At 53.5% G+C, this 20,044-nt stretch overlaps 1 protein-coding gene across 2 annotated transcripts in view; it reads left to right on the top strand.

The window, feature by feature from the left end:
* Positions 1–16,557, top strand: part of ABAT (4-aminobutyrate aminotransferase) — an 80,125-nt gene extending 63,568 nt beyond the window's left edge. Inside the window, exons 7-16 of one of the 2 annotated variants that reach the window (XM_028117633.2) lie at positions 4,464–4,544; positions 5,336–5,428; positions 5,929–5,991; positions 8,135–8,198; positions 8,668–8,816; positions 9,972–10,109; positions 10,892–11,059; positions 12,486–12,632; positions 15,083–15,194; positions 16,345–16,557. In XM_028117633.2, coding sequence (XP_027973434.1) covers positions 4,464–4,544; positions 5,336–5,428; positions 5,929–5,991; positions 8,135–8,198; positions 8,668–8,816; positions 9,972–10,109; positions 10,892–11,059; positions 12,486–12,632; positions 15,083–15,194; positions 16,345–16,466 — 1,137 coding nt within the window. In that variant the 3' untranslated portion in view covers positions 16,467–16,557. Of the gene's footprint in view, positions 1–4,463; positions 4,545–5,335; positions 5,429–5,928; positions 5,992–8,134; positions 8,199–8,667; positions 8,817–9,971; positions 10,110–10,891; positions 11,060–12,485; positions 12,633–13,011; positions 13,328–15,082; positions 15,195–16,344 lie in introns of those variants that run through there. The other variant, XM_028117631.2, reaches the window with a different exon arrangement.
* Positions 16,558–20,044: the final 3,487 nt, after the last annotated feature.

Genomic DNA, 20,044 nt, shown 5'->3' on the forward strand with positions numbered 1-20,044 from the left:
CTTGGAGGCTGAGGTAGCGCCTCTAATACCCCTCTGCCATATGCTATACGTGTACCATGTAGACCGTGCTTTCCACATCCCCAGGGGATGAGGTTTCTCACCCCCGATGAGAATGCATGAGTTGCACCTGGTCCCCACAGCATGCCCCCGCCCGGATGCTGTCCCCTTATGTCTAACGGCACAGGTGCATTTCTTCCATTCTCTCCAGCCATGTGCACGGAGTTGTGCAGTGTGTCTTTATTGTGCCTGGCTTGTTTCCCTCGATGTCAGTCTGAGGGATTCATCCCTGTGTGTAGCTGTAGACCATCAGCACCCAGGGCTTTCTAGCCTTCCGCCATGTGCGTTTACTGCAATGAAGGGACCCATCCTACTGCCGCTGGACCGTTGGGTTATCCCCCCCGAAGACCACTGGAGCACGTGTGCTTTGGGGACCCCGTGCGTGCCTTGCCACTGGCCACCACTGGCGTGGCCATGCACACACACAGGCGGCCGCAGCTCCTGCCAGCCCACCCTTCCAATGGCAGTGTGTGAGTTCCAGTTGCTCCACATCCTCACCCACACCCAGTGTCGCTGCAGGGCTTTCATTCTACTCAGTGACACAGCGAGTGTGACTCCTAAAGAGAGATCTAAGCCAGGCCAAGGTGGGGGGCCGGGGGGTGGTGCATTGGGAACCAACAACCCGGGCTTGAAGTCCCATCCCTTTTTACCCGCAGAGTTGAAGGTAATAGGAAGGAACCACATGTCCCCCCTTAGAGATGGCTGTGCCCCTCAGGGAGGGGCTTCGGGACATGTCCGCCCCTGCTTGTTTTCAAGTTTAGGGGCTGCTGGAGCGGAAGTGGGTGGCCCCCCTGAAGGTGGCTGGCAAGCCCGTTTGGGAGGCTCCATGGGGATGTTTACATTCGAAGCCTGGCTTTGTTTCGAAACGTTGTGCAGATCCCAGATGCCTCAGCAGTTGGTGCTGAAAAAAATGTGTCAACAAACATGTCACACACATTTGCTGTGTCAGCTGCCTCCGGAGGCAGAATCATCCCCGAAAACACGTGATTTCAGGGGATGCCCTGCCCCCACCTGTCCCTGCCAGGAACCTGGGCGAGTCGGCTTCATCCTCCCTTCCTCCTGCCCACTTCTTGCCTCTCACCCCTCACCCTGTCAGGACCAGCCCTGGCCTTCACGTCCCCAGCAACTCCTCTCCACGAGCCCCCACCCCAGCAGGCCCGTGCTCACCTCCTCTGAGCTGCACCTTTCGTGGAACTCTTTCCCGTACCCCCTGCCTCTGGGATGCACCCCAGTGCCCCCACTTCAGATGCAAAGCCCTTGGTGGTCTAGCTCCTGCTTCTTTAGCCTTATTTCTTGACTTTTTGTCAATCATCAATTATTGATTGAATCCCTGCTGAGTGCTGGGCACTGTTCTGGGTGCTGGTGAGGTCCTGGTCTGCGTCAGTCTGGACCTGTCTGTGCTGACGCTGTTGTCCTGCAGAAGTTTGGGGTCGGCCAAGTGAAAGGAGCCCCCAGCAGTCTTAGAGAAGTGGTAGCTGCCATCAGCTCAGTAGGGCAGGGGGCACCTGGGCCACCAGCTGGGGGACCACTGCTGACATGCCGGGTCTTCCATCAAGGGCAGGTTCCTGCCAGGTTGTTGAAGGGGCCAGTCAACGCTTTTGTACCGAACCACATCACCCTTAAACTCCAACGTCATTACTTCATGTGGCTGCAGAAAACGAAGCTGTGGCCCCTGGATCCACTTTCTGGGTTCCAGTTCCAGTTCTGCTTTCTTACGTCACCAAGGCCGCTCATGACACCGCCCGCCGTTTGTAGCGCGGTCAGTGTAGAGTCATCTCATGTCCGCGACACCTGGGAGCACTGAGTTGCTCAGCTCAGACACGTGCCTCCACCGTGACCCCCAGGCCTGTCCCCCTGCGTGACTGCTCAGCTCGACTGAGCTGCTGCCCCATCACATGCTCGGCCCTCTCACCAGCCCCTTACAGGCACCAAGGGAGGAGTCCCCATTTGGGCGGATAAGGACTCTGAAGACCAGAAAGGTTTAGCCTGTGCCCCAGGTTGCACAGCCACTTAAACCAAAGCCCATCCTTTTCACACTGCACTTTACGACTGCTGAGTCTGACAGCAAGGGTTCTAGAAACCTGTCCTCATTTGATTCTGCTACCCAATGTCCCAGATAATCTTTTGTTCTTAATGTCATGCTTTGTTGAACAAGAACACCACCCCCACATTCTCCCTGGTCCCAGATAGTCAGTCAAGCTGCCAGCCAGCGTGGCCATCCCCTCTGTGAGCCGCTCCCCCCACCAGCGATGGCGCTCCCCCAACCCTGATCTCACAGTGCTTGATTTCTTAGGAGCCCCACCAACAGCTCAGAGCTAAAAGGAAATGCCCCTGCAAGCCAGCCAACATCTCTGGGTTGCACCATGCAAACTTGTATCCTGCATTCACATTTTTGGGTGGAGGCTGCCTGCAGTGTCTGGCAAAGGATGGAATCTGAAGTCGGCAAGCCTGATTGGAGTCGTGCTTCTGCCCCTCCCTGTCTGTGTGACTTGCAGCAGGTTGCTTGACCTCTCTGGTCCTCACTTTTCCCAGCACTATAGTAAGGAGGGTTAATGTCCCCAGCTACTTACCCTAGACTCACCCAGGTGGTCACAAAGCAGAAAAAATAACAGAGTATGAATCTAGCAGTCCCAGCCAAATTCCAAAGCCACCAGGAGGCCTCCCTCTGCAGCGATGGCGCTATTTGGATTTGTGCTGAGATTATGGCACTGATGAGAGAGGAACCCAAGCAGTCCCTAGGCCTGGTCATTCCCCCCACGTTTAACTAGGTGATGCAACTGCAGACTAGCTTCAGATGTACAGACAAGGTGGAGACGGTTCCCACCTGCCTTTCACCAAGTTCACCCAAGTGCCAACCCTCCCCGCAGCACCGCGTCAAAACTAAGGAATTGACACGGGCATATTATGTAGCACAGACCTCATTCAGATTCCCCCGCTTTCCCCAATGTCCATTTTTTGCTTCCAGGATCCAGTCCAGAATGCCACGTTACACTTGGCCCAATTGCTTTTTAAAACCCAAATCCACCTCCTAGCAACCTCGTTGTTTACCCATTGTGTAGACCCTCCCTGGACCCTTCCTGACCTGGGCCTGGGGCACTCTGGACCTCCAGGGGGAGAGGGCTGTAGTCTTATTCCATCTGAGCACACAGGCTCACCCCACGTGGACAAGATTTCTCCCGCGGTCGGTGTCGTTCCAGAATTCCGCGGTCGGTGTCTTTCCAGAATTAAATGTTCTCCTTTATCCTCACTCTAAAGCAAGTCTCTGCAGACCAGCCTTTGGGGAGATTTGGGACCCTTGGCCAGGTGTGTGCCTCCAACCCTGTCACTTTGGCAGCTAGTGAGCACGCCTGTGTTTTGAAGCCATCAGGCAGGGAGGGGCTAGTTTTCTTCCAGAAGGCAGCTCCCTTGAGTGTGGGACTGTTCCTTAGGCCAGAGGTTGTTTTAAGATAATTTAAAAATCCAGACACAGCACAGTTCAGCACCCAGACATTCCCCCAGCCCATGTGTGAGTCCGTCCCACCCCAGCCCCTGGCAACCGTGCACTGCTGTGTGTCCCTCTAGTTTTGCCTTTTCCAGAATGTCCTATGAAGGGGACCAGGCAGTGCGTACCTCTCTGATTCTGGGTTCTTTCGCTCAGCATCGTGACTTTGAGATTCTTCCGTGTCCCTCCATGTTAGTGTGTGTGTCAGTAGATGGTTCTTTCTATTGCTGAGTGGTTTTCCATGGCGTGCAAGTATCACCTCACTTACCCTTCCCCCGGTGGAGGGACGTGTGGGTCGTTGCCAGGTTTTGGCAAATAAAAATAAAAGCCACCAAACACATTCACATACATTTACGTCCTTGTGTGGACGTGTGCTTTTATTTCCCTTAGGTAAATACCTAGGAGAGGAATTGCCCGTTGACGGGGGTTTGTGTGTTCAACATTGTGAGATATGGCCACGCCGCTTCCCAAAGTGACTGTACCAGTGTATGTTCTCACCAGCTGTGAGCGAGGGTCCTAGTGGCTCTGCTCCCTCGCCCAGTACTTGCTAGTGTCCACTCTGTTTTTTAGCCATTATGATGGGTGGGTTTTAAAAAAATCATAATTATAATTTAATTATAAAAAATAATTATAAAATTGCAATTTAATTATAATTCATAGGAAGTTAGCAAAAAATAGTACACAGTGTACCTTCTCCTGGCTTCCCCCAACGGTACCATCTTCTAGAGCTGCAGTGCAACATAACAACCAGGAAATACGACGGTACTTTTTTACACCAAGAGCAATCCTAGTGGATTTCTCTGAAAGCGCGGGGAAGTCAGCCTGTCTGAACACACTCTCTGTGAAAAGCTCTTGGTTGGTCTTTGGTCAGCAGGGAGCAGGGTCAGGGCTGAGAAGTCACTGTCGGTCTCCTGCCTTTTTGCAGAGCATGTTCATCAACAGACCTGCCCTCGGAATCCTTCCTCCGGAGAACTTCGTGGAGAAACTCAGGGAGTCCTTGCTCTCAGTGAGTTCTCAGAAACAGCCCATCCCTGCTGGGACCCCCCCCCCTCTACCCTCCAGCCCCGCTGGGAGGCAGTTCCATCTCTTGGAGGGGGTGCCAGCATGGGGAGGAAATGACTGAGAGCCACACGTTTGCGGGTGGGGTATGTCTACTTCAGTCTTGCTCTTGTGCTGTTTCTTTCATGAAGAACATTTTTAATTTTCCTTTTGAAGAAAGAAGGGATTCCTTGTGTGCATGAAAAGGAACCAGGGGAAACTAATATTTGTTACATGATCGGAGCTTTGCATGTTATTCACCCCTCCCCGACATTTTGGTTTTAGTGGTTACAATCAAAGTCATTCTGAACCTCAGCTTCCCACCTGTAAAATGTGGGCATCTCAGGGGATGGCGGGTGCCCCGGGCAGGACAATCTGGGCTTTTCTTTGTGGTTTTTTCGTCCCTGCCGTCCAGCCTCGGGGCCTTCCTGGGCTTCTCCACCACACCCTGGAAGAGCCCAAGTCCGTTTTCCCAGTCCTTCTGCTTCCTGGACCTTCCTGGATCCCTCCCTCGGGACCTGCCTGGATACCTCCCAGTCCTTCTGCTCTCGGGACCTTCCTAGATCCCTCCCTGCCCTCCAGCCTGTCCCTTCTCCCAGTCCTTCTGCTCTCAGGACCTTCCTGGATCCCTTCCTCGGGACCTTCCTGGGCCCCACAGCCCCCGGTGCCCAGGGTGGGCCTCTGTGGAGGCTCAGCACCATCTAGGGCCACGTGGAAGTCAAGATGGAGCCGAGGCCATAGCTGTTTCTCTCCCTGCAGGTGGCTCCCAAAGGGATGTCCCAGCTCATCACGATGTCCTGTGGCTCCTGCTCGAATGAAAATGCCTTTAAGACAATCTTCATGTGGTACCGGGTGAGGTTTGGGGCATGAGCATGTGCTTGTGCACACATGAGCACACACAGACACAGCCTCCCCAGCCCCCAGCCACACACTCGCCCCCTGTCCAGCCGTACATCCCCCCTGGCCGGAGTACTGAACATCAGTGACCACGGTTAAAATCCAGAGAGGGCCACTACCTGGAGAGGGCTTCCCAAGCCTCCCATGGGGGTGGTGGGAAGACCCGAGTAACCCAATTTCATTACACTGGTTTTCCTTGGCATCATATACACTATCTCAGCAGTTCTTGTTGTTGCTAACAGAACAATAATGCACCTATGTATTCCTCTCCTTAAGTTATTGCAAGCACAATGAACAATCTCATGCATTAGTACATACTCGGACTGGTTGGTGTATGTGAATAGCTGGGAGAAAGCACTCACTAGGGACCCGAACTGAACATGGGTCTGAGTGTAACGTGGAAGCCCCTCCTTCCCCAGAGAGTCTCTGAGATTTTGTCTGTTCTGTTTTGTCAGAACAAGGAAAGGGGTCAAATGGGTTTCTCCAAAGAGGAGCTGGAGACGTGCATGATCAACCAGGTAAGCACAGCGGGCCCTTCTGCCCCGGCCCCTCGCAGACCCTGGCCCTATCAGGGAGGAGGTATCTCATGCAGCTTGGCACCTGTAACAGAATTCCACACACAGACTGGGCGGCTTACATAACAAATGTATCTTCCCACAGTTGGGGAGGCTGGGGTCCAAGGTCAAGGTCAGTTCCGTTCCCTGGGCCAGGCTCTCTGCATGGCCTGTGGACAGTGCCTTCTCACCATGTCCTCATGTGTCCAGGAGAGAGCAGGCACTCTGGGGTCTCTTCCTTTAAGGGCACCAACCCCATCACCAGGGCCCTACCCTATGATCTCATCCAACCCTGATCACCTCCCAAAGGCCCTTCCTCCAAACACCATCACATTGGGAGTGAGGGCTTCCACATGGATATTTGGGAGGGACACATACATCATGTCCCTACCAAGGGGTTCCCAAGCATTCCTACTCCCTGGTCCATTCCCCTGGCATCAAGGCTGAGTGGAGCCCTTCCTGACCAGCACTCATCAGTTTCCCAGGACAGCTGCCTGAATGTGACTGTCTGAGGAGCTCTTTAATATACTCTCCAGAATCATCCAAAATGTCAGCACAAAGGCATGTACAAGGGCATTCAGCCCATTGGTGCTTATAGTCTCGATAACCAGGAGAAATTGGGAGCCAGCTATATATCCAGTAATGGGGACAGGGGAATGAAGTGTAGGGGTTCGTCCACAGAGACACCGAGGAGGCCAGTGTCGGAGATGAGGGGTGGGGGTGGGGACACAGGAAGAACCAGGTGGGTAGATCTCAAGCTCCCCAACCAGCTTCAACCAGAGCAGGCCTGTCCTCCCCCTTTCAGTGATTGAGACAGAAGTGTCTGCTATTAAAAAAAAAAAAAAAAAAATCAAGAGCCACTGAACTCAATGACCCCCTGCATACATCCACAAGATTCGGCAAAAACAGTCACAAAGGGTTTCTCTTGGCCTGGAGACATGCGTGCTGTGATTTAGTGAAAACAGTGGGATGTTAATTGCATGGACACTGTGCTGTCAACCATGTAAATAAATACACAGGAGATTACTGGAAGAAGTCCTGCTAATATGTTTACAGTGGGTTGCCTCTGGGTGGTAAGATTGCTTTTAATTTCTTTTCATGCTTCCTTAAATTTTTTTTTTCCTAATCCACTCCTTTCTGTGTGTTCACACAAACCTACATAACCTTAAGCATTCTCTTTTTCCTTCTGGCCATCTTTAAAAACAGTGGATCGTGCCCTCCCTCCTTCTCACCTGATCCCCATGGACATCCTGTTCCATCGACATTTATACATCCCATTGCTCACGTGCCGTGGCTGCATCAGGGGGCAAACAAGGACAGTGATTGGAGGGTATTCCAGAGTTTGCTTGGAGGGGAGGAGGGGGGTTGGTGCTTTTCCCTGGGGCTCTCAGGGACCTGGGGGAGATCAGCCAGCCTGAGGAAACACAATGTGAGCCTCCCAGCATCTCTGGGTCCCCAGTCGTCTGCGTGAAGCAGCTGGAAACAGGTCTGGCCTGGTGGGGGCTCAGGAAACAAGGCTGCTGTGCTATCCACATGGGGCTTCCTGCTCCCTCCTGAGCCCGGGGCAGCCTCTATAGGAAGAGGGTGCCACTCCTGCCCCAGCTCTGCAGACCCCTTCCAAAGGCCCGGGGCACTTCCAGTGAGATGCCCAGTCCAGCCTCGTGTCCCAGGAGACACCTGGCCCACCAGGGCAGTGAAAGCCAGGGCAGTCTGGCTGCAGGAGGAGTTCCAAACTCAAACGCCATAGCAGCCCAGCAGGTGACGTCAAGGCCTAAGGCAGGTGTTGGGCCCTGGTGCAGCGAGCTCTCGCCCAGCCTTTAGGCTCGGCCACCTGCTATGGCCACAGGAGGAAAATGGGCCCAGGTGATGCAGAACTTGTGAGAAGCCATAAGTTTAGATACTTACATTAAATCTCATTTTTACTTTAAGGGCAAAACAGAACATCTGTGGGCTGGATGCAGACCTTAAGATTCAGTCTGTCACTTGGTCCTGAGAAGGGACTCGGGTTCTTCTGATAGACATGTGTGTTCCTCTAGGTGCACAGGGTCAGCAGTACAGTCCCCCAGCCCTACGACTGTGACTGACCACCACTGTTTCTTGGTCCTAGGCCCCCGGCTGCCCCGAGTACAGCATCCTCTCCTTCATGGGCGCATTCCACGGGAGGACCATGGGTAAGGAGGGACCGGTGTGATCCCCCGGTGGCAGTTAGAATACAAGTAACAGTGGCAACCGCAGTGACGGTCACCTTGGGTCCCACCTTGGCCGTTTTCACATGTAGTGTCTCACTGACTCCACACCGTCCTCTGCAGGTCGGCGGGGGGGGTTGTTATTCCCACTTTGCAGACGTGGAAGTCGAGGCTCAGCAAGGAAGGAACATGCCAAGGGCAACCAGTGGCACAGCCAGCATTCAAACCCTGGCTCTGTGCCTTTGAAGTCTGCTCAGTCTGTGATGAACCAGAAAGCAGAGTGTGCGCACGCACACACACAGGTTCTGCTTCAGCATCAGGGTGTCACAGGGACTCCAGGCAACAGGCCTCCCTGGGCATTGGGAGACATGGCCTGAATTGCCTGTGATCTCCTTTTCAAAGACTGTTCCTCCTACTTCCCCAAGCCCAGTCGCCTTCTGTTTTGCTGACCTAGGATGCTTAGCGACCACGCACTCCAAAGCTATCCACAAGATCGACATCCCTTCCTTCGACTGGCCCATTGCACCATTCCCACGGCTAAAATACCCGCTGGAAGAGTTTGTGAAAGAGAACCAGCAGGAAGAAGCCCGCTGTCTGGAAGAGGTAACGCTGCTCCGTGTCCTCACCCCGGGGGGAGAGGAGCAGAGTCTGTCTGGGACCTGCATGGTGGGCCCTGGGAGGGACGTAGGGACAGAGAGGCGTCGTGTCCCACATGTTCCGCACCAGGAAAAGTAACGGGACACCTTGATTCTGCCTCCTGGCATCCATCACCCCATTTCTGGTTCTGATTTCTGTATCGTTTAAGTTTCTTTGGGGGCAAGCTTCGCTGACTCCAGAACAAGAGGGACTTTATGAGAATATGGGGCAGCCCATAGAAAAAGCGGACACCTAGGACCCTGTCGTGCACCGCTTTTCAGCCTTCTCCCAAGTCCTAGGGCTGCTCTGGGGTTGCAGTGGGGGCAGGGGAGGGACTGAGGACGAGCAGGCCCTGTTGCGGTGCGTCCGCCGCACCCAGCAGCCCTCCTTCGATCTGTTCTGCATACTGGGCTTCCATGTTAGACTCTGGAAGGAGTCTTTGCTGGGAAAGAGACACCGGAAACTTCTTCAGGCTTGGAATCTGAGCTCAAATGAGGCTGGTTTGAGGCTGGTTTGCCTCTTAGACACGTCATCCTTTTTGATCAGTTAGTAATTAACACGGACTGCCTGTGAACAAGGTGCTAGGTGCTGGGTACTTAGTGGCAAAGAAGAGAGATGAGAATGGAGTCCAGTACAGTCCCGTCCAATAAAAATATTTAGCTACATATGTAATGGGAAATATTTAGCTACACATGTAATGGAAGTTTTTCTAGAAATCAGCGTTTTTTTAAACAAATATACATCTGAGATTCTGCACAGAAAGGACTCTTCTACCAGTAACAATATCACACTAACGATACAGTAGTGATAGTATGTACTTGGGGTGGCGGCAGCAACTGCTTCCCATACGCCGGACCCTATGCTGGGTGGTCTCATTCAGTCCCTCTGTGGCCCAAGTCCTTAGTTTCTCCCCCGCAGGTGCTAGCACCAGGCCCAAGTAGGACACATTCCCACCCACACAAGCAGCTCCGAACAGATGCCACAGTCTTCACCAGAAGTGCACAGGAACACATGTTCTGGCATCACTTCGGCGGTGTGGGGGGTGGGGACCACCTGCCCATCTGTGGACGCTGCCCTACTAGGGCTTCCTCCAACCACTGTTACTTGCCCCCGGGAATGCAGGTGGAGGATCTGATTGTGAAATATCGGAAAAAGAAGAAGACGGTGGCCGGGATCATCGTGGAGCCCATCCAGTCTGAGGGTGGAGACAACCATGCGTCCGACGACTTCTTCCGGAAGCTGAGAGACATCTCCAGGAAGGTCAGTGCATGGGGCCAGGGCTGGTCGGGGCCATGGACCCTCTTCAGCTGGTTTTCTGGAGGAAAGGGTTAGCTCTGGGGTCCTCGCGCACGTCCAGATGGTCAGAGGCTGCCCGGCGGCCTCACTGATAGAGGCTTTGAAGGCAGGGACAAGGTCAGGAGTTTCTCCCTCAAATCTCACTGCAGAACCAGCCTCCACCCTGCCGTGTTAGGGACTTTCCCAATCCAGGGACACCTGGGAAGGCCTCAGCCACCTCCTTTACTCTCTACAGACCCCACCTCATCTTTCAGCCCAGTGTGGTCCACAATCAACAGATGCAAAATGAGCAGACTCTAGGCTAATATCACATGTTTATTTTAATATCTCTTGCACGTGCAACTGGCACATCCAACCAGTGAGACAGGAGCTGCTCTAAACACAAATACCCAGTAACTAGCAGTCGGGGTGGTGAGTTGAACTGGCAGACAGGACAGCTGGAGCCTGGGAGGCAGGTCTGGGCCTCTCTGCTGGGACTGCCGGCCCTCAGAGGGAGTCCGCTTACTCGCTCGGGGCCTGAAGCCAAATGCAACGTCGCTGTGCATGGGTTCAGGGCATACTTGATGTTATGGTCCTGTTCCAGCTCAGCAGTCTGAGGACAGGTTCAGGTCCAGCTCCAACGGAGCTGCTGTGCAAGGCCCAGGAGCAGGGGCCTGATTCACAGACCAGAAGGCAGTGTGTCTCTGGCTGGATGCTGGTCGACAGTGGTGGGTGTTGATTTGCCCCTTCTCTCCCTTCTCGGCCAGCATGGCTGTGCCTTCTTGGTGGATGAGGTCCAGACAGGAGGGGGCTGCACCGGCAAGTTCTGGGCCCATGAGCACTGGGGCTTGGCTGACCCCGCGGACGTGATGACCTTCAGCAAGAAGATGATGACCGGGGGCTTCTTCCACAAGGAGGAGTTCAGGCCCAATGCTGTAAGTAGCCACCTGCCCTCTCCTGGCTCACCACCACTCCTTTCTCCAAACCCAGAGCTGAGTGGACCCCCACCAGGTCACATAGGGCCCCTGGACACCCACTTCTTACCAATGTAATGAGCCAGTGGTTATGATCACCCAGCTCTGTGCAGGGCAACTTCCTCGCAGCCTACTGTCAGGCTCCTGATTTCCGTGTGCCCATACGATAATGTTGTTAAGAGCTGCTGCCGTGAACTGAGCATCTGCTTTGTGCCTGGCCCAGTTCTAAGTACTTCTCATGTCCTTTTAATCCTTACAACAATCTAACGAAGTAGGTGTTATTTTTCTCTCTCATTTTACCAATGAAGAATCAGGCATGGAGGGGTTTTAAGTGAGTTGTCCAAGGTCACACAGCCTGTTAAGTGACAAAGCCAGGATTCAAATGAGGAGCCCATGCTCTAAACCACTACACTGTACTGCCAGATATACAGAGCGGTTCTCATACACACATACACACACAGCGTTATCAGGGGCCCGGGATCTTTTCTTCCACCATTCCTGTATGTGCTTTCCACCCTCAAGATTGCCTCATGATCCAAAAATCACTGCTGGAGCTCCAGCCATCACATATCAATTCTAGGCAGTAGGAAGGAAAAAGGAGGGAAGGACAAAGTGGCCCCCTTCTTGTCTTTATAAATCAGCCTTCCCAGAAATCCCACATTTATGTTTCTAGTATTTTGACTAAGATCTGGTCCACATGTCCATTCCTGTCTGCAAGGGACGCTGGGAAGTGTGTTTTAGTTGGCTGCACTGATACCTGAATAATTCATGGAGGAATAAATCTGTGGTCATTGTGAGTCAGAATACCATCAGTCCACTCGACTCTGCCACCTCTATGTTCCAGGTCAAATCACCTAACCTCTCAGAACCTTGGCTCCTCTTGTATAAAATGAGGATTATAGTAGTTGAGGACCAACTGTCGTGGTTGCCCCAGGACTGACGGATTATCCAGGGCATGGGCCGACTTGGTCTCCCTAACAGTAGCACCTAGCTAGAGGGTTGTTGTTTCGGAAAGAATTCAGTGAGGGCGCCTGGGTGGCTCAGTTGGTTAAGCCACTGCCTTCGGCTCAGGTCATGGTCCTGGAGTCCCGGGATCGAGTCCCGCATCGGGCTCCCTGCTCGGCAGGGAGTCTGCTTCTCCCTCTGACCCTCTCCCCTCTCATGTGCTCTCTCTCTCTCATTCTTTCTCTCAAATAAATAAATAAAATCTTTAAAAAAAAAAAAAAAATTCAGTGAGATGATGTATGTTACCCTCCCTGGCCTTGGTAGATGCTCGCTGGGCTAGTTTCTCTCCCCCTAAGGAGGGACAAATGTGTCTGAGGGAAGCGGGCCCCTCCAGGGTGTGCCTGTGTGTGAACCCTTGGCGACACCCTGTGCCTCATTCCAGCCGTACCGGATCTTTAACACCTGGCTGGGGGACCCGTCCAAGAACCTGCTGCTGGCTGAGGTCATCAACATCATCAAGCGGGAGGACCTGCTGAACAACGCAGCACACGCCGGGAAGGCCCTGCTGACGGGGCTGCTGGACCTCCAGGTACCCCTCCCAGACCCCCACCTGTGGCTCTCCACCATCCCCACCATCCACCCGCCAGCATGGTATTGTACCTGCTCTCCCATGCCGCTTCTGTAGGGCCTGTCCCTCCCCCACTCCCAGCCCCTGGCTCTCTTAAGTTCAGGCATCTGTCCTCTGAGAAGCCTCGCACGTGCCCCACTCACATTCCCCCAACGTGTCACCTCGGCCCTTTTTGCTACTGTCCTCTGACACATAACCACTCCCAGCAGCGCTGTCCAACGGGACAAGCCCCAGAAGCAACTTTAAACGTTCTAATAGCAGACCAACAGTAAAAAGGAAGGAGGCAAAGTTAGTGATAATGTATTTTACGTAACTCATTACATCCATACGATGATTTCAGCCTGCCGTCAATACAGAAAATAGTCACTGCGGGATTTCGTATTCTTCACTAAGACTTGGAAACCCAGCCCGGACCTTACACGGACAGCACGGCTCCACTGGCACTTGCCACATCTCAGGCCACGCGTGGCTGCCGCGTGGGACAGCACAGCTCTGTTATCACCACATGTCTTTGTCATGTGGTGCTCCCTGCCCGACACCCTCCCTTCACCCAACCCGGGACTTGCCCAGACGGGGCAGGCTGGCGGGAGAATACCCAGCAGGCAGAGGCTGGAGGTCAGCTGACCCCCCCAGCTGATGGTCACAAAGAGCCCTTCTGCCCGGAGCTGGAGGGTCGAGCCACCCGTGGCCTGAGCAGAACCACCAATGGCGATGGCAGGGGTGGTGGGGAAGGGGGGGGGTCGGTCAGTAGTGGTAACAGCCTCTGTTTATTGAGCGCCTGCTGCATGCCCGGCCTAGAACAGGGGCTCTCAGTCGCCCGTGGGGTGAAGTCCAGCAGGGATACATGAGTGTAGCCACCATTACTATCCCAGTTTTACAGATGAGGGAACTGAGGCATGGAGGGGTCATTAGCTTGTTCAAAGTGACACAGCTTCCATATGGCACCCAATCTACCAACTGGAACCTGATTCTGGTGGACTTCAAAGTCCATGTTCTGGGGGATGCCCGGGTGGCCCAGACGCTGAAGGGGTAAAATGAGACCCTCCAGCCAGTCAGCTGGTGCCCGAAAGAACAGAGGAAGTGCTGCAGTGACTTCCAAGCCTCAGTTTCCCCACCTGTGGAGACAGTATGGTCTCCTCTGCTGGCGGAGTGAGGATTCAAGACCATGCATGTAAGTGCCTGGCACACATATGGGCCCAGTTATTACCACCAGAATGTGGCTTTATCTCCACTTCCCACCAGTGAGATAACACTTGCCCCTTGGCTCTGCCCCCAATGCCCTGAGATTATGTTTTTTTAAGATTTATTTATTTGAGAGAGTGCAGGGAGAGGGGCAGAGGGAGAATTGATCCCACGACCCTGAGATCATGATCTGAGCTCAGATCAAGAGTCGGATGCTTAACTGACAGAGCCACCAGGCACCCCTGCCCTGAGATTATTTGGGGTCACGCAAGCCCTGTCGATGGTCCTTCCTTTGCATGAACAACAGTGGGTAAGAACAAAGATCTTCTATGCCGACTGACTGCAGTAGCTTCCTCGGGCTGCTGGAACAAATGGCCACAAGCTGGGTGGTTTAAAACAAGAATTGGTTCTCCTACTATTCTGGAGACCAGAAGTCTGAAATCGAGACAGCAGCATATGTAGGGATTCTTTCTGGAGGCGTGGAGGGAGATTCCAACCCACACCTCTCCCGGCTTCTGGTGGCAGCCAGCAGTCCTGGGTGTCCTCTGGCTTGTGGGTACGCATTCTGGCCTCTGCCCCCATTGTTCCCATGTGCCCACGTCTCTGTCCAGATCTCCCTCCTGTAAGGACGCCAATCCTTGGAGTTAGGGCCACCCTAATCCAGTGTGACCTCCCCTTAACCTAACTAATTGCATTGGCAAAGACTCTACTCCAAAGTAAGATCACATTCACAGGTTCCAGGTGGACGTGAATTTGGGGAGGGGAGCACTGTTCAACCCAGTACCTAGTCACAGAGCCTAGAGTGAGGATGAGCGTCCTCTCCTCAGATTCACAGGTTTTCTAGAAGAAGCGCTGACAGAGATGGCTAACATCCCCTGAGCACCTGCCAAGTGCCAAGCCCTGGGCCTGACATAGAAATCTTGTGTCTCTAAATTCCCACCACAGCCTGTGGGGGGCAAGAGCATTTACATCCTTGGGTTTACGGAAGAGGAAACTGAGGCACGGGCCACTTCTGTGACTGGCCCCAGGGTGCATCAGGAGAAAGACACAGAGCGGGTTCTGGACTCAGGACTGGATGTGTACAGAGCCAGAGCCCGTCACCCCACAGCCGTCGTGCAGGACGTGCAGAGGCCTGAAGGCCAGACCCTGGGGGGCACGTGAGGAGCTCCTCACAGCCCAGCTGCTGCCTGGGTGATGGGCTGTGATGCAGCCTTTTCCCCCCACTGCAGGCCCGGTACCCCCAGTTCATCAGCAGAGTGAGAGGACGAGGCACCTTTTGCTCCTTCGACACTCCTGATGAAACCGTACGGAATAAACTCATTTTAATGGCCAGAAACAAAGGTAAGTGAACAGGACTGGAAGCTGAGCTGCATCAGGGACCCAGGTCACCTGGGGAGGGTGCACCGTGGGGTGCAGGGAGGCAGGGGGTTTGCGGGGCTGAAAACAGTCTGAGTGCTCTTTCTCAAAAGAAGGGGAAGTGGCCTGCAGACTTCCTTATTCATTCACTGTATAGATATTCACTGAGGCGGTGAGTTGCACCAACAGAGGAGAGAATTGAGATGATGAAGGAACGAGACCATTGGGGCCCTTTCTTCAAGGAGCTCAAGGTCTAGTAGGAAGGGGACATGTGAGACGGCGTTTCATAAACCATCGGTTGTAGTTCTGCAGCCTAGGAAGAAGGAAAGGAGGCTAAGGATGGAATAGCGGGGAGGGGGGAAGTGTGGAGACCAGGAAATCAGGGGAGGCTTCCTTGAGGAAGAGGCATTTTACCTTAGGTCTAGCCGGGTGAGCCAGGGCTGGCCAGGTGAAGATGAGGAAGGGCATTCGGGCAGAGGGAGGCATGTGTGTAATAACCTGAGGCGGGATGGAGCCCACAGAGGCAGAGAAGCGTCTGGAACGGAGTGTGAGGAGGGGCTGCCAGGCGCATGTCACATGGGCCTGTGGAGCCCGTTCAAGAGTCCTAGCTTCTTCCTGAGCTATGGGAAGCCACGGGAGAGGCTCAGGGGGGTCAAAGCGTGCAATCAGAGGGCCTGAGATGGGTCAAGAGAGACTCAGCCCCTTCACTGCTCCATCTCAGAATTCCCGAGGGGCAGGGGTAACTTGTCTCCTCTGTAATGAGAAAGCTGTTTCAGGGGCGCTACGAGACCTTGACCAGAACACCCAGCCGGTCAGTGCTCAAGACGCCCTTTAAAATCAGCAGGCCCGACCGCTCCTGGTGACAGCTGTGCCCCTCGCACCTGCTGCCAGCCGCCCGCACTCTGTCACTTCCGTTTGCTTCTTTCTTTCCTGACCCCACCATGAGTTTCTGGAAGCCAGGTCTCAGCGGGCCTGGTTCAGGGGCAGCAGAGCAGGCATTCGAGGTGGGAGGGAGGGAGGGAGAGAACGGCCGGTGGGGTGGGTGGAAGGACAGACGGAAGCTGGACGGAAGGAAGATGTGCAGCCCCCCGCTGGTGCCCAGGCCGCTGACCGCACCCCCCGCCTCTGCTTTCAGGCGTGGTGTTGGGAGGCTGCGGGGACAGATCCATTCGGTTCCGCCCCACTCTGGTCTTCAGGGATCACCACGCGCACCTGTTCCTCAATATTTTCAGCGACATCTTAGCAGACTTCAAGTAAAGAAGCCATTTCCACTACGCTCTGAGAAAGCCCTGATCTCAACTGTTGTCAAATTGATTAGTTTGCCTAATTCATGTTTTCACTTAAAGTATCAGAGGCGAGTGCATAAACTGAAGGGTTCTTTGTGGGGAGGGGGTGTCTGTGGTGGCTTTGGGAGGGAGGGGACAGGCGGGAGGGGCTGGTTTTGATTTTCCTCCCTGCAGAGCCAATGACGCACGTGGGTCTAAGCCCAGAAAGCCTGCGTGAGCCCTGGACATCGTCTTCAGCAGGGCCATGAGGGTCCTGGCCATATATGTGCCCACCTTGACCCCAGCAGTGTCTTTGGAAGCCAAGAAGGGAATAACAGCTGCTCCCAGGATGGTGGCTGGGACTTCTGGGTTCCAGTCCCTCTCAAGTGCCATACTGTGTGATTGACCATGCGGGCTCCCTACATGGTCACCCCCTCCCACCCGGCCCTGGAGCTCTGAGCAGGTCCCGTGCACAGTTCAGCAAAGGACAAGACAAATCACACAAAGGCAAGACAGTAGGAACATTAGGCTGGAGCTTGCAGCGTGGGAAGGGGTCCTGTGGCCTCCTGATGATTAGGGCTGCTCCACTCAGTGCATCTGGGGATCCTCTAAACTGTGAATTCTGTTCTTGATGGGCCTTGGCCTTGGAGAATCTCTGGGTGGTAGCGATGGCACTTCTTACTCGCCACCCTTCGTTCCACCAACTCTGTCCCCTCTGTTAAATGTCATCCCAGTCCTCTGGGGGGGGGGGACTGTAGCCTGGGCATCTACGGGGACACACAGGAGCCAAAAGGACAGAGGCACAAGCCAGTCGCCCGGGAGCGGAAGCCCAGGGCCTGGGGCAGCAGAGCCACCTCCTCTTGCCTCCCTTGCCTCCCTGGGCATCAGGGGTCTGACCCGTGGACCCCTTGCCCCGGGGTCCTCCGCTCCACTCCTGAGCAGGCCTCACTGGATGGCAGAGCTGTGCAAAGCTGCTCCAGCACGGGCAACCAGTTGCTGAACTAGATTTCTTGAGGGAAGCACCATGAACTCAAGGCACCAGAGCACCATGCAGAAAAGATTGCCTCTTGGTTCAAGGTGGTTGCCTTGTACTTGCCATTCCAGATTACAGATTTTCCTGATGGAGAGCAGGATGTAACTTACCAGGCAGATGAGTTAAATGCTTAGTTGGACGGTGGTGGAGGCCAAGGGGCCTCTTCTGGAGGCGAGACATTCTTGGAACCGATTGGACTTCCGATGCTCCTACAAAGAGCCTCTGGTTGTCCCCCAGCAGTGGAATGGTGTTTAGTGGGCAGACTTGGGAGGCCCCGCTGTAACCCCTGCCCCAAGGGAAGCGGTCTGCCTCCCCCTGCCTGCTCTGCTGCCTCGGGAGATGGACACACCAGGGTTTGCAGTTCAGCACTTTGCTCTTCTAATAACTTAATCATCCAAAGACCTCAAACTGGTGGTAGTGGTTTCTTTTTCTTTTCTGCTTCCACTCTTCCAAGTGGTCCTCGACCTACATTTGTAGAAAAGGAAAGGCAGTAGCATGTTTGACAGACACAGATCCATGGACTCGCACACACTGCATCTCGTGGTCCATGCTAACCGTTGCTTTTCAAAAGGACTTGTGTCGGTGTCAGTGTGAGGCTGTTGGCTCTGCCAGCTGAACGGAGGCGTCTGCCCCCCCTCTCTGTGCCGGGTACCACTCGTTTGTATGTTCATCTCTCTATTCTGTCATTCCTTCATGGAACTTTTGCTAAGTCCCTCCCCTGTCCCAGGCCCAGCGCTAAGCACTAAGAATACAACATGGTCCCTGCTGTCAAGGGACTCCCATCTCATCGGGGACAACAGACTCTTCAACCAGCAATCCAAGCCGAGTAGCAACTGCTGTGACAGATGTATGGGAACGTTGGGAAATCAGAGGGAGTGCCAGGCAGGCTCAGGAGGTTTCGGGGAGAAAGTAACATTTGAGCAGGGTTTGGTAGAATGAGCAAGAGTTCTCCAAGCAGACAAGGCGAGGAGGAGTGTCACACAAAAGGGGACAGCACGTTCAAGGCACATCAGTTCACAGTCTCACACCTTCCACTGGGGATCCAGGTTCCACGGGCAGTATCCCAAGATTAAGGCCTTATTGAACAAACAAACCAGATGCAAACTGAACCGTAATTCATTTATTGGCATAAGTATGCTTTCTCTGGAGAACTTTAGCATTGGGTGCAAACATGCGGTAAGGTCCCGGAGTCCAAAAGGTTTTCAAGCCAGGGCGCAACTAGAAACTCAACTCTCTTTGGTGCAGAGAGTGGCTATAAATATTTTATTCCCTCCCACGGGGCAATCATAGAGAAATGAAATCATTTTACCTGGAAAGTTATTTCCAGACTTATTCACCCCTTACCAAGGGAAGTTACTTCTCGTGAAACTTTTTAAGCCATTTTCAACACGCTCTTGTTGGCTTAGGGCATCACATGAGTTCCTGAGGCATCCTCTTTTGTGGGTGGGGGTATAGCTGGAAGAATCTGAAGGAAAAGACTCTCGGCAGGGCTCACGATTGTAGGGGGAGAGGTGGGTAAAAACGGGGAGCCCAGCTGACAGGTGGCTGACTAGGGCGGGGCCCGCGGAGTGCTTCTGTGGCCGACGGTCTGGGAATGAATCCATCGCCCATCAGTGCCATAGACTTTAGTAACTATCTCTAGCAAGTCTTGTCACTTGTACAGAAAACAAGGTCCTGTAATAGCAAGTCTTAGCACATCCTCACTTTTATTATAAATGGGTGTTTTTTTTATAACTTTTACTGACACTCAGTAACCATGCAAAAGTGTGCACATTAATATACCTGTATATCTATACCTATCTACACACACACACACACACACACACACACACACACACACACACCAGCTCCTGGTAGAGAACCATAGCTAGGGAGCACCGCTGACTTACACATTCAAAGTGATCTTGTTTACAGTATTCTGTTGACAGTGCCAATAAATGATAAAGAAATTAACATGTCACAATGTAACTGATGACCATTTGCACAATTCCGTGAATTAACTCTGTTTCCTGTGTTAATCAGTATTCTTAATTAAAAAAAAATTTATAATGGAAACATCAGCATGAACGTGGCCTTTTTGGGGTTGGAAAGTTTTGTTAAGTCATTGTCTGACAAGTACATATTAAGCACCAATTACATACCGCTTAGGGAGGCCTTGGGGGATTACTCTGCCTGCATAAGTCTGCCTTGGGCTCGGGAAGCACCGTGAGGCCATTAACCCCACCAAAGCTCATCGAGGACTTACCATGTGACAGGGGCACAGGGGTGGACAAAGCGTGGTCCTTACACTCAGCTCATCTTCCGGCAGGGCAGAGGTCACAGCAAGCCAGTGTAGGGGCCGGAATACGGGCAGACCCCGGGTGCTGTAGAGGCACAAAGGGCAGGTCCCAAAGTTGGAGTAGAAGTTAGGTCCCTGAGTTCCATCTTCAAGGTTGAGTGGGAACTGCTGCAGTGACTCTGAGGAGGGACGGAAGGCAGTCCAGGCTGAGAGCAAAGCTAACCGGAGGCATGATGTCAGGGTGAGGGCAGGCATTCTG

This window comes from Eumetopias jubatus, unplaced genomic scaffold (assembly GCF_037043125.1).
Source record: "Eumetopias jubatus isolate StellerSeaLion01/CBP00866 unplaced genomic scaffold, mEumJub1_p1.0 scaffold_12, whole genome shotgun sequence".
In the NCBI taxonomy this organism is placed as follows: Eukaryota; Metazoa; Chordata; class Mammalia; order Carnivora; family Otariidae; genus Eumetopias; species Eumetopias jubatus.